Genomic DNA, 13,146 nt, shown 5'->3' on the forward strand with positions numbered 1-13,146 from the left:
TTTAAAAATTACTTATATCTGCATTTTTTTTTACCTTTAAGATTTCTAAGGTTTTATGATTTCAAATTAGTGGTGCTTTAAAATCCATGTAGAAACATGTTGAGTTTTCTGCTTCAATTCTGAGGTTAAGAAAAAGTTAATTACTTTTCCACTTGAGTGCCAAAATTCCTTTTTTATATACCTGTGGTTATTTTTTATTTAAGTTGGGTAATTAAAGATGATCATAAATTTAAAGAATATTGTATAGTAATTGTAAGTTCTATAAATGTAATGGATTATTGTATTTCCATAGAATATTGTCTTCATTCTAAAAAATTGAAATGCAAATAAATATGCCAAAATTGGAGAGATTTCTGAGAGAATATTCTAAATTGTACATCAAAATATAAATAAGTTAAAAAAAGAAGTTTGTTTTCTATTTTGAAATTAATGTAATTAACTTGAGTGATGTTTCGTATTTTAAAATCTATTTACTTTATTACAGAAGTGTCATCATTGCAACAAAAAAATCATCAGTCTTACCTTCTGTACTTAATACGAGTCTCCCTACCAACGCAGTCAGTGTGGTTTCTTCAGTAGATTCACCCCAAGCTTCAGATGTAGGAGGAGAATCACCTGGTGAGTTAGTTATTAGTGATTTGAACAAATAAGTTTTTAGATTCCATTTTTGCAAAGTTAAGATATTTGGTTAGGCATGTTGTAAATCATTATGCTTTCATGTTATACTGTTGATTGTTTCAGAATTTTCTAAGTAAATTTGAGTAGTATCAAATAAATTACATCAAGTATTTCAATATTTTCTCCACTTAAACATAATAATTTTTCTTAATGTTTAGTGATAAGAGGAAATGTTCACAGTTGGTTAAGTAAAAAAAATATGTGCAATACTTTATATACCATGTAATCATAGCTATGTGAAGTATATATCTTTTATATGTGAAAAAAAAGCTAGGCAATGTATGCTGAAACTACTAGATTATTTCCATGTAGTTGAACTACTGGCAATTTTGATGTTTTAAGTTTAATGTTAGTATCTTTTTCAGAATATTATCAGTAATTCTGTGTTATGTTTATACTTAGAAAAAAATAGTTATTGATAAGAATTTTCCACCTGGAACTAAAATCTGCAGTAGTGGTACCGAATTTTGTCCTGCCTTATCTTTTGTTTTACTAAAAATTAAAAACAACAACAACAACAACAACAACAACAACAGCAACATTTAGACCTTATTTTTTAGATTAGTTTTAGGTTACATAAAAATTGAGTGGTTAAGTACAGAGTTCTATACACCACCTCAATGCCATTCCCTCCTTATTCCCTGTTTTTGACATCTTGCAGTAGTGTGGTACATTGTTATAATATTTCTTCATTGTTTTAGTGAAAAAATATGAAAGAAAATAAGTAGAACTCTACCAGATTTTTCTTTTCCTGTTGCTCCATTATACTCTGATGCTTTTGTTTTTCTTTGGAAGAGAAACAATTTGGTAATCTATGTTGGGTTGGATGCTAATTTCTGTTCTTTCACCCCCATCCAAAACCCTTAAAAAAATCAACTGTGATTTTTCTAGATCTGCCTCAGTTGGGAAAAAGGCAGAAGTCACTAATATCTATGAAACTGTATGCCATCTTTTAAACTCAGTTATAGTGAATTTCTAGTAACTTCCCTGAGCAAATGTTTTAAGTTTTAGAGGTTCACTGTACACTGAGTAAAATATTTTTATCTTATTTTGAGTACATTGCTCTTTTACTTCAGTTTATGGGACAAAGTAAGTAAGATCCTGTGATTTGTCTTAAATATATTTTTCAAAATTTAAATCATGCAGTCTTTAGAAGAGATAAGAGACAGCTGAGATAAATGGGCAGTATTGGATATAAAACAGTATGATAAATTTATTTCTGAAACATTGTAATTTTTCCAGTAAATCCATTATAATAGAAACCCTGAAGAGCCATATCCAGAATTACAAAATAATTTGCTATTTTTAAGACTATTATAATTTTGGCAAACCCCCACAAAACCCTATATCCAGCTCATAATGTACTCTTTTCCCCCATTATTTAAATCTTGTATAATTTTCAGTGGTGATGTTTCTCATATAATTCCCAGGTTTTCCCATTTTGTGCTATAATTGTTAGTTCTTTCCTTTTTCTTCTTAAAACCCTTGGATTAAAAAAAAATTCCTCTCCAAGTCATTCCAAATCTTTGTGTTGATGGTCTTTGTTTTCATCATCTGTTTTTCATATCTGACGGTTCCTTTCCTCTTTCACTGTGTTCTTCTTGTCATTGTTATTTGGTGTCTCCAGTTTAGATTGGTATTTCTATTCCATTCTCTTAATTGCTGACATGAACATTACTACCTTGATAAGGGAAATCTAACTCAGTGTAGTGTTTTCAGTCACTGTACTTCTTACTCTCTTACGGTCTCACTTTACATACTTTTGTTTACTGCCACCAGCTCATGTACCCTGTTCTTTTTTCACTTGGAATCCAGACCACACAAATATTTATCTCTTTGCTGTCAGTATTTTTAACTGAGAGATTTTTGTGTTCTTTTTAGTAGATCTCTTGATTTAAGTTATTTGCAATTAAAAAAAATAGGCGATATGTATTTATTTTCCTCCTCCTGGTTCAAGCATTATTTGGAAAAAATGATTTGTGGATGAATTGATAGTTGTAATTGCATGCTGAGCTGGGCAATTTATTCTTGTAGATCTGGGTAAGTTATGTATTAGTCTTAGTTTGATCTTGTATTTCTTTGTATGAAGATACAATAAATATATGTCCCTGTGGATCTTAAACCTTTGTGCCTTGGGATGACTTCAGTTCTAAGTTTTATAGTGAGTCAGCAACAAAAAATGAACTGCTCAAATTCATTAATAGATTATTGGTTAGTAAAAAATACACTTGAAAGTACATAGTACAATAGCAAAAAAAAAAAAAAGGGGGGGGGACTTTCCTTGGAAGAAACCATGTAAATATAAAACATAAAACAGGACTTTTATAGCAGAAACATTTAAACTATTTTGAAATTTTGGTATCAGAATGGGATTTCTTAAATTTACATGTGGCACAATTAAAGAGAAACTAGGAGTAGATACACTTGGATCCCAGAAAAAGAATTAGAGCTTTCCAGCTTAATGTGAAGTCAAAGATTCTTCTGCCATATTATCATCATCAACTAAAAAACAAAACAAAAACAAAAAAGCGGAAACAGACCCATAAATACAGAGAACAAACTGGCGATTGTTAGAGGAGAAGGGTGGGGGGAATGGGTGAAATGGGTGAAGGGGAGTGGGAGATACAGGCTTCCAGTTACGGAATGAATAAATCATACAGCATAGGAAATACATAGTCATTGATATTATAATAGCATTGTGTGGTGACAGGTGGTAATTACACTTGTGGTAAGCATAGTGTAATGTATAGAATGGTGGAATCACTGTGTTGTATACCTGAAACTAATGTAGCATTGTGTCACCTATACTTAAAAAATCACCCAAATCTATAATTTTTGCAAAAAAATTTTTTAGATGTGTACATTTACATTTTAAATAGTGTACATTATTAAAACTATGAAATTTTATCACACAAATGTCAGATTCTAGCTTGAATAATATTCCTTAGCTTCTGTAGTATTTTATTAGCAAAAAAGTATAGTCTATTAACAACAATGGAAAATCACTCTTAATAACTGGTAAAAGATATTCATCAGAGAACAAGGTATACCCTTTGTGTATGCATATTTTCTTTATTTTTTTTTGTGTATGCATATTTTCAAAGAAAGCTAAAAGAGAAAACAGTTTCAGTAAATCTATCAAAATAGGGAAAATTTAAATTTACTTATCAGTACAGGTTTAATTGCCCACAGTACATTATGTGGTAACATGCCATTACTCTTTTTTCAGATATGCTAAGGTATTTATCCTTCCATGATGCAAAGCATAAATGAACAAAAGTGAAGCTAACCCAGTAAAGGAACTAAATAGACTGGTTTTCAGTAATTTATATGCTGCATGTTTACTAGTTTGCAAAGTATAATAATTATACACCTCATTAGAATATTAGGCTCTGTTCTGTTTATTATGGCTGTTACCAGCCATGCACATTATTAATTGGCATGTTTTTTTTAATGTAGAAGAAAAGTATTTGATTCTTTGCTTTATATGAAATTTGACCCAAGAGGCTTATATTTACTAATCAATACAAATTTCTATTATTTAATAAAGAGTTTCCACTGGGCATATAGACTGTCCCTCCTGCAACTGGCCCAGAATGGATGAGGAGAGAGAGAGGAGGAGAAAGGAAGAGGGAGGGAAATTAAAAAATACAGTGTTTAGGGTTTAAATATTGGCATTTGTTTTAATGATATGTTATTGTAAAGGACATTATTTATTTAGACCCTTAGGGACCTTGAATAAACAGTTGGCTATTCCCTGGATGGATCCTAGACAGATGATGTATTTGCATTTTCCTTTTTGTTCGTTTGAATGTCTGGAAAATTGTCAGTTTGAAGGAGCCAGTTTATCAGTGCAAGGATAAGGAAAAGATAAGTCTGTATCGTTCCACATGTTCAAAGTAGCTTCTTCACTTACATATGCGTGATTGTCTATTGAAAATATTTCATGTTAATTTAAAATAATAAATTAGTCATACATTTATGATTTTATCTGCAGATTTATGATTTAAAGCATGCAGAATGATTTGGAAATTACATTTTTTTCCCCTCTGGGAGAAATGAAGGACAATCCTTATGAAATTGCTGATTTATTTATTTTTTTCATGTGGTGTTTTCCTCCTATAATTATTGATAGTTGATTTTTCTAAAGTTTTTATTTAAATTTCAGTTCGTTAATAACATTGTATAATATTGGCTTCAGGTGTACAATTTAGTGATTCCAGAAAACACCTAGTTACCCCTTAATCCCCATCCTATATTTAACCCACCCCCTCACCCTTTTATCTTTGTTAGTAAAGTGTTCTCTGATTATTGAAAAGACCATTTTGTACAATCTCCTTCTGCTCTAGTGTTTTTTAGGTTTGAAAATTGACATCATTTCTAGGGTACTGTCAGGAAAGCATTTTTGTTATTGTTTTATTTAGAACCACCATTGCTTTTTGTCTTCTTAAAGCTTTTGATATGCATTTCAGCTCATTACAATTAGAGTCAATTAGCACAGTAAAAGCTATTTTTGTTTTATAACTACTACCTAGAGCTTCATGCAAACGTTTTCTTGAGCTTTATTATTTGTTTTTCCTTTTAAATAAATGGGACTTGATGTGTTCCTTTTTTTCAGCTTCCGAAAAGTTCAAGAAAAACTACTAATAGTTCTTTCAGAGAAAATATCTGACATATTCTAAATAAACATGGTCTTTAAAAACTACCAGCAATTAAAAAAATAAAACTCTGAAATAATCACCAGTTATGAAAGTCACTGGCCAGTTATGATTCAGTGATCATATATTGCTGTCAAGAATTTAGAGAATTGGAGGTGTCATTATCTCTGAAGTACTTCATTGAGTGTTGTATAGAAATAGAAGGATTGGACCTGAGTCTCAGAAATGCCAGGTACTGAACAGTGAAAGAGTCTTTTCAACTTCCCCTTTTTTGCCTTCTAGTTTGAAGTTTTGTAAAAAAAAAAAGAAACTAGAAAATGGAGAACTTTTGATTGTGAAGTGGTAATTGCCAAATGTACTAAAAAAAAAGTTGTTATTATGGTGAAATCTGTATTTTAATTTCATTTTAAAATTAATCGTATGCATTAGGATAGATTCCACTCAGTTTGTTAACAATTTTTATGTGCAATTAGCTCTCAATTGAGCAGGATGGTGAGGAGGAGAGAAGACACCAATAAGTAAAAATCCCAGTGAAAAGAAAAGTCAACTCTGATTTTCAAGGGAATGGGGAGGGAATGTGTTATGGAAAGGAGAGATTCACAACTTCATCTTTAGGAATAGTCTTACTCTAAGAGGGAGGCTCAGTAGTTATCCAAAGGTTAATTGTCTAAGATTGCCAGTGTTCTCCCCCAAAGGAATCAAGTCTGTGGGGAAGGGGGGGGGTGGGATCTAACAGTCCAGATTTCTTTTTTTTTTTTAAATGTTTGTTTGTTTATGTATTTATTTTTGGGAGAAAGAGAGAAAGCCCAGTGGGAGAGGTGGGGAGAGAGAATGAGAGGGAGAATCCCAGGCTCAGCATGGAGCCTAACACGGGGCTTGATCTCAGGAACCATGCGATCATGACCTGAGTCATAATCAAGAGTTGGATGCTTAACCCACTGAGCCACCCAGTTGACCCAGACAGTCCAGATTTTTGAATCTCTGGCTGAGTGTTGGTAATCAGAACTGCTGATTATTGAACTAGATCTGCCTGAAGACCAAGCATATTTTAAAGAAGGTCAAGCTGTCCCAGATACTTGCCAGTTATAGGCTGACTGTTTATTTATACTCATAATGAGGTATTTGCTTTACTTAGAATATATGTTGAATCAAAATGCCCAGATATAAATGAAGTGAGCCTCAGGAAATTGTGGGAGTGTTGTGTGGCAATACAGGTTTTTTTTTTTTAAGTTTATTTATGTATTTTGAGAGAGAAAGAGTGAGCACGTGGGAGAGGGGCAGAGAGAGAGGGAGAGAGAGAATCTCAAGCAGGTTCCGCACTGCCTATGCAGAGCCTGACACAGGGCTTGAACCCACAAGCCGTGAGATTATGACCTGAGCCGAAAACCAAGAGTTGGATGCTTAACTGACTAAGCTACCTAGGTTGGGTTTTTAATGAAAGCATTTTCATTAAAATACAGTGGCCTTATTTACTAAATGTCTATGACTGAGTTTTGTTTTATATTGATGTGATAAATGAAATTGTTGGAAATCTACTTTTTATAACAGTTAAATCCAGGATTGATTCTTTGCTTTATAGCTTCTAGACTTTTAGAGTGAAATTTTTAAAAGGCACTTTATAAGCTTCATCTCATTTAAGTTACCTATATTTAATGTCACATGAATAATCATTGAATAATTTGGGTGTGTTTTCAGTCTGAAGTACAGACTAAAGGAAACATGATAACTTTAAATACTTTAAAGATAGTCATAGAGTAGCAGGTAGGAAAGTACCATTGTGTATTTATTATGTCCAGGTGCAAAATAATTCTGTGAGTTATAGGTATCACTGCTCATTTTATAGATCAAGAAAATAAAGCAGACAGCTTAAGTAACTTTGCCCAACGTCCCACTGCTGGTAAGTGGCAGAGCCATTACTGCTTCCTCTAAACATTTCAATCATATAATAACCCCTGAAGGGTAGTTATTATCAGGGAAACTGGCCTAATACTGATAGAGCTAGAGTTCACTTTGAGAATGGTTAGGTTGTAGGTGGCTGGCGAGGAAGTGTTTTCTGCTAGTGTAGAACATGGTATCTAAAGAAATTGGTTTGGGAGTTATAAGAGAGATTGATGGCTGAGAACTTGAGAGGTTAGTGGGATTTCCTTTAGATGAGGAAGAGAAAGGCTATGGTCTTGAATGACCTAGCATTTCTTTTTGAAAGCAGGAAGGGAAATGGATTTCAGGCTGAGGAGAGTGGAAGAACTTTTATATTTATTACCAGAATGTAATAGGTAAGTAATGTGTAAATAGAAGGCTTGACGCAAAATGAATAGCAGGAATCATGAATAGATAGTAGAGTCACTCAGAAGAGCACTCGACTTTTCTTCTGTAGTGCCTTGCAGAAATGTGGGAAAGTAACATTGGCCAATCTGCTTTATCTTAGGTGCTTTACATTTTTAATTTAAACATCCTAACAATCATGTTAAAAATTCGGTGGTATTTCTATTTTCTGTATCATACTGGTAAAATGGTTTAAAGGGAACAGTCTAGAATTCTGCATGACAACAGCCACTGTAAACTTAAGAAGTATTTGTAATGAATGATACAATCTCAACTAATTGTATATAATAATTACAAATTATGAAGAAGAAAGATTCTAACAAAACTGCTCAAAAGATCAGAGTAGTAGTTGTTCCCTGTTTGGTTTCCAGTAAATTCGGGAAATACATAGAATTTTGCTAGTAGTCAAAGAAGTGTAAATGGCTTATTCTTTATTTAGAGCAATTTGCAGTATGTATCAATATTTAAAGTGTATGTTTGGGGCTCCAGGGTGGCCCAGTTCATTGTGCATTCAACTCTTAATTTTGGCTCAGGTCACAATCTCAGGTCATGGGATTGAGCCCTGCATCGGGCTCTGTGCTGAGCGTGGAGCCTGTTTGTGATTCATTCATATTCTCTCTCTCTCTCTCTCTCTCTCTCTCTCTCTCTCTCTCTCTCTCTCCCTCCCTTCCTCCCTCCCTCCCTCCCTCCCTCCCTCCCTCCCTCTGCCCTTCTCCCTGGCATCCTTGCATTCTCAAATAAATAAATAAATAAATAAATAAATAAATAAAGTGTATGTTTATTGGCTTCTAGGAAGTTACCTCCAAAAAATCAAGGAGTGCACATAGATTTATGTAAACAAATATGAAACACTATTTATTATGGTTAAGAGCTGGGAATGATTCAAATGAATGTCCTTGAATTTTGATTGGTCTGATATATAGTCATTATTAGAAGCAGATTATGATATATTTCTTTGGTAGGAATATTATGGAACAGGTGGAGAAGAAAAGAATCTAATCACATGGCACACAATTTTGTCTGTCTTTAATTCCACTATAGTTAATAGTTTCAGATGTACATTATAGTGACTCAACAGTTACATACATCACTTGGTGCTCATCATATGGTTTACAATTTTGATTTGTCACAGTACCAATGATGACCCCTTGCATTATTTGATTAACATGTAACTGCCAACTTTCTATATTGTTGTTAGTCTTTCCCTTTTGTAATTAATAAGTGTTTTGTGGGAAGGTGCTTTGAAATTATTTAAATATCCTGTTCCTCAGATTGTTACTTTATCATAACAGTATGGCCTTTTGGCTTCCTATTTTACTGGATGCGTTGAATCAGTTATTATTTATTTTTATGCTCAAATTGTCTCCAATTTGATTTATGGTAGTCCCTTCAAGTTGGCTTCTGTGTGTTTGTGAATGACAGCCTATTATTCTGTGGGCATATCTTTGCTTTCTAAAAAAACAAAGCTAGGTGTTTCAAGATCTTTGTGTACTTTTCTTCCAGAGATCTTGAATCAGCCATTTCTCTCTCTTAGTGAAGAATAGTATTTAGGAGCAAGATCTGGACATGGGATGTTCAAATATTGCTGCTCTCAGGTCCTCTCAGTTGAAAGAACTAGGGACTATATATATAGGAGTATGTATTTGAATGAAGGAATATATTTAATATATACTTTTATATATGTCTGTAGTGAAACCATGGATTCACACAAATGCCCTTAATTTCAAACTATTACCTCGAAGTTTTTTTTAGTTTTCTTTTCTACCTAAATGCCCTCCTTACATTATTTGGGCTCCTATACCTTGCTCCGGGTCAGTGTAGCACCCATTCAGATACAAATACTTTCCTTGATCTCTTCAAGCTAACTGCTTCAAGTCTGACTAGTTCAAGAAGGTTTGGAAAAGAGGGTCCTTTTGCTCTTTAAAGCACAGCATTTTTACATTGTAGTCATCTTGGGAAAATAAGTGATTCCACTTGTAACGCAAGATTATAGATTCTCAGATAGAAGCTCTAAACTTTTAAGTCCAATTACATTTACTGCCACATTTGGTGTTAGAAGCTCTAAACTTTTAAGTCCAATTACATTTACTGCCACATTTGGTGTCCTTTAGTAGTGAGGGAAGTCATGGAGATGGTCTCCTGTGGCTTACACCTTTGGAACCAAGTAACAGCAGGGCCCTTAGTCTTTAGACAGTCACCTTCACCACAAGTAAATCATTATGTTTACACAGTATGTTGAGACAGTACAATTGTTTTTCCTCTAGGCCTCTAGTTTTTGTGATCTTGAGGTTGTAGACTGGCAAAATGAAGATTTCAGTTAAACAGTTCTTCCTTAGTCTTTTACCATATCTCCGATTCGAATCTGTTGCTTTCTTGATTGTATCCAGTTTTCTCTTACAATTAGATCTCAACTTTGGCTACTGTTGTTTAAGATGCCTTTGATTGTAAAATGTGTTGATTTGAGAAGTGCTATCATGTGGAAAAATGTGCATTTTATTTTGATAAATAGGTTGTAACTGAAAAGAATTCTTACAGATTTATTTCTGGCTCTTCTAAAAAAAATCCGATGATTTTTATCTTTCTCTGCCTGACTTCATTTAAAATTTGTATCAATGTGCTCTAAGCAGAGACCACCAGGAATAAACCCTTGGTTGAATACATTAGTTAAGTGAGGGAGAATGCACATACATGATGAGGAAGTTTGGGACATCTCACTAATAGAGTATTAGAAAAGGTTTATTATAGGGTTTTAGATTGTATTAGGTGATTTTAGGGAGAGGTTAGGAAGTGGGCTTCCTTCTGATTTGAATATTGTGAGGAAGCATTGGTAATTAATTCTGTGATAAGGTATCCTAATAAATATCATCTAGAAGCGTGGAAGCCCAAAGCTATAATTTATAAAGAAGTCAGTCATTCATATTAGGATTTGTGATGTTTGGCCATCTTTGTTATTTGGACAGAGTTCATTTTTGTCTGTTGTGAAAAAATTACATGGTAGTATTGTTTTGTGTTGATTCATCATGATCATGGCATGGCTTTATCTGATGTTGATGCTTTATGAAATTGTTTATATTCAGTATTAAAACACCAAGACCTAACTGTGGTTTCTAACCAGGTCCTAACAGCAGTAGGGACTAATTGATAGTAACAGGCTAGCTCCCAATATCAGAGGCTGCTTTTGTATCTTCTCAACTGTTTCTTCTTTCTTTCTGTTTGCTATATGAGCATCTTCTTCTCTCTTTTATCTATCTTTCTGTCTATGCCAATTTGTTCCTTATGTTCTTCCAGCATACCTATATCTAAGGTTTTGAGAACAGATCAAAAGCATCAGATCTGTGGTAATGCATAGGTTCCAAGATCTTTTAAGCCCCTCTTCTGTATCATCTTTGCATATTCTTTTTTTTAAAGTTTATTTATTTATTTTGGGGGGGGGGGAGCAGAGAGAGGGGGAGGGGCGCAGAGAAAGAGAGAGAGAGAGAGAGAGAGAGAGAGAGAGAGAGAGAGAATCCCAAGTAGACCCCATGTTCAGTGCAGAGCCTGACACAGGGCTCAAACTCCTGATCTGTGAGATCATGACCTGAGCTGAAATCAAGAGTCAGAAGCTCAACCGAGTCACCCAGGTGCCCCTCTGCTTTGTGTATTCTTTTTTTCATTTGCTTCCATATGTTTCCTGTCTTCTTTTGGACTGTTCCTCTACAGAATTGTGATAGGATTTCAGTCTGTATTTACACAAGTACTAACTTGACATCCATTTAAGATACTGCTTTCGGAAATGGAAAGTTTACTTACTGAATTACAAATGCAAGTAAGATGTGCATGTCCCTCGTACCTATGGACTCCAGGTTGTTAGGATTATCTTTCCAGTTGGATTTCAGTGACTCTTGTGGTCCCTATGTTATAGAGAAATTATTTGACACTGTATGTGTGTATCCTTTTTTCCCCAATATTGGCCTTAGAAAAAGCAAATGGCTTTTGTTTCTTTAGGTCCTACTTCTAGCTTAAATTGAACGTTTTATCCCTTATATCCTGATTCTTAAACAGGAACTTTATTTTCCCCTACTTTCTTGAGCTTTTAGAACTCTTTAAGCCTCAGTAAATTATCCTCCAGATTAGTCTTCTAGATTCACTTTTTCAAGACTTTTCATAATGTGAGGCACCTGGGTAGCTCAGTTGGTTAAGTTTCTGACTTCGGCTCAGGTCATGATCTCGCGGTTTGTGAGTTCAAGCCCTGCATCGGGTTCTGTGCTGACAGCTCAGAGCCTGGAGCCTCTTTCAGATTCTGTGTCTCTCTCTCTCTCTGCCCCTTCCCCGCTCGCACTCTCTCTGTCTCTCTCTGTCTCAAAAACAAATAAACATTAAAAAATTAAAAAAAAAGACTTGTCATAATGTATGTTTTTGTGTTCCTATCCATTCTTTAAGTCTTCCAGAATTACTTTGATGGTGATTATTTTTGTCTTGCCAAGTAAATGTGATAAGCACAGGTATTTGTTGAAAACAAAGATGATTATTCTTGTATAGGATAACATAGTTTGAACATTTTATACTGTAAGAGGATGAATTGGCCATTCAGAAAAATATACAAGAGTATTTAAGGGTATCTGAGAATATTCATTGGAGAGTAAAATAAGATCACATGGTAGAAATTAATTTTACACGGTAGTTTAAATAAAAAGAGGGACATAAAAAAGTAAGAAATAGAGAAGCATATACCAGGTGGGAAGATAGACCTGTAAAATATGGGAAATGGAAATGATTAAAGGAATAATTTCTGCAATTAACATAAATTGAGGACCTTCTATTATTGTCAGGTTCTCTAGGCTTCTAGAGATATGGATAAAGAAAAGGAAGTCTCTGCTTTTAAGAAGATTAGTATTGTAGGAAGAAGGATATTTAAAAAATCATTTGACATGCTGTGTTACAAATACACTAACAGATTATGTTTTTATTACAGTGTGGACACAAATGAAAGAGTATAAGTTCTGTTTGAATCATTTAAGAAGTGTTTCTCAGATATTCACTGGATTATGTTGGACTAGATTTAGCAGTCAGGGTATAGCATAAGTTATTTGGTGTTCAAGGTCAGTTTTCATGGTAATGGAGATATACATATTTAAGGGTAAATTTTGAGTTTCTACTTGTAAATCTCTATTGCCACTTGTTGAATAGAAGAAATCATAACTGCAGGGGGCCGCCTGGGTGTCACAGTCCATCAAACATCCGACCCTTGATCCTCTCCTCAGATCAATCTCATGGCTTGTGAGTTCTATCCCTGTATTGGAATTCTGTCTCTCCTTCTCTCTACCCTTCCCCTGCTTATGCTCTCTCTCTCTCTCTCAAAATAAATAAATAAACTTAAACTACAAAAAAAAAAAAAGCAAGAAATCATAACTCTGGTTGAATGAGTCAGAATTTAGTTTTCTATTACCTCTGCAGCTGGTGGATCATAGGGTTACTTTGTGTAATGATCAAACTTGTAACTAAGATTTAT

General features: G+C 34.0%; 1 protein-coding gene across 6 annotated transcripts in view; it reads left to right on the forward strand.

Moving 5' to 3' along the window:
* Positions 1–13,146, forward strand: part of LRBA (LPS responsive beige-like anchor protein) — a 775,946-nt gene that overhangs the window by 221,672 nt on the left and 541,128 nt on the right. For all 6 annotated transcript variants that reach the window (XM_023252764.2, XM_045056857.1, XM_023252765.2 and 3 more), the window contains exon 31: positions 485–618. In XM_023252764.2, the coding sequence (XP_023108532.2) occupies positions 485–618 (134 nt within the window). The remainder of the gene's footprint in view (positions 1–484; positions 619–13,146) is intronic.

The sequence above is a fragment of the Felis catus genome, chromosome B1, assembly GCF_018350175.1.
Source record: "Felis catus isolate Fca126 chromosome B1, F.catus_Fca126_mat1.0, whole genome shotgun sequence".
Lineage (NCBI taxonomy): Eukaryota > Metazoa > Chordata > Mammalia > Carnivora > Felidae > Felis > Felis catus.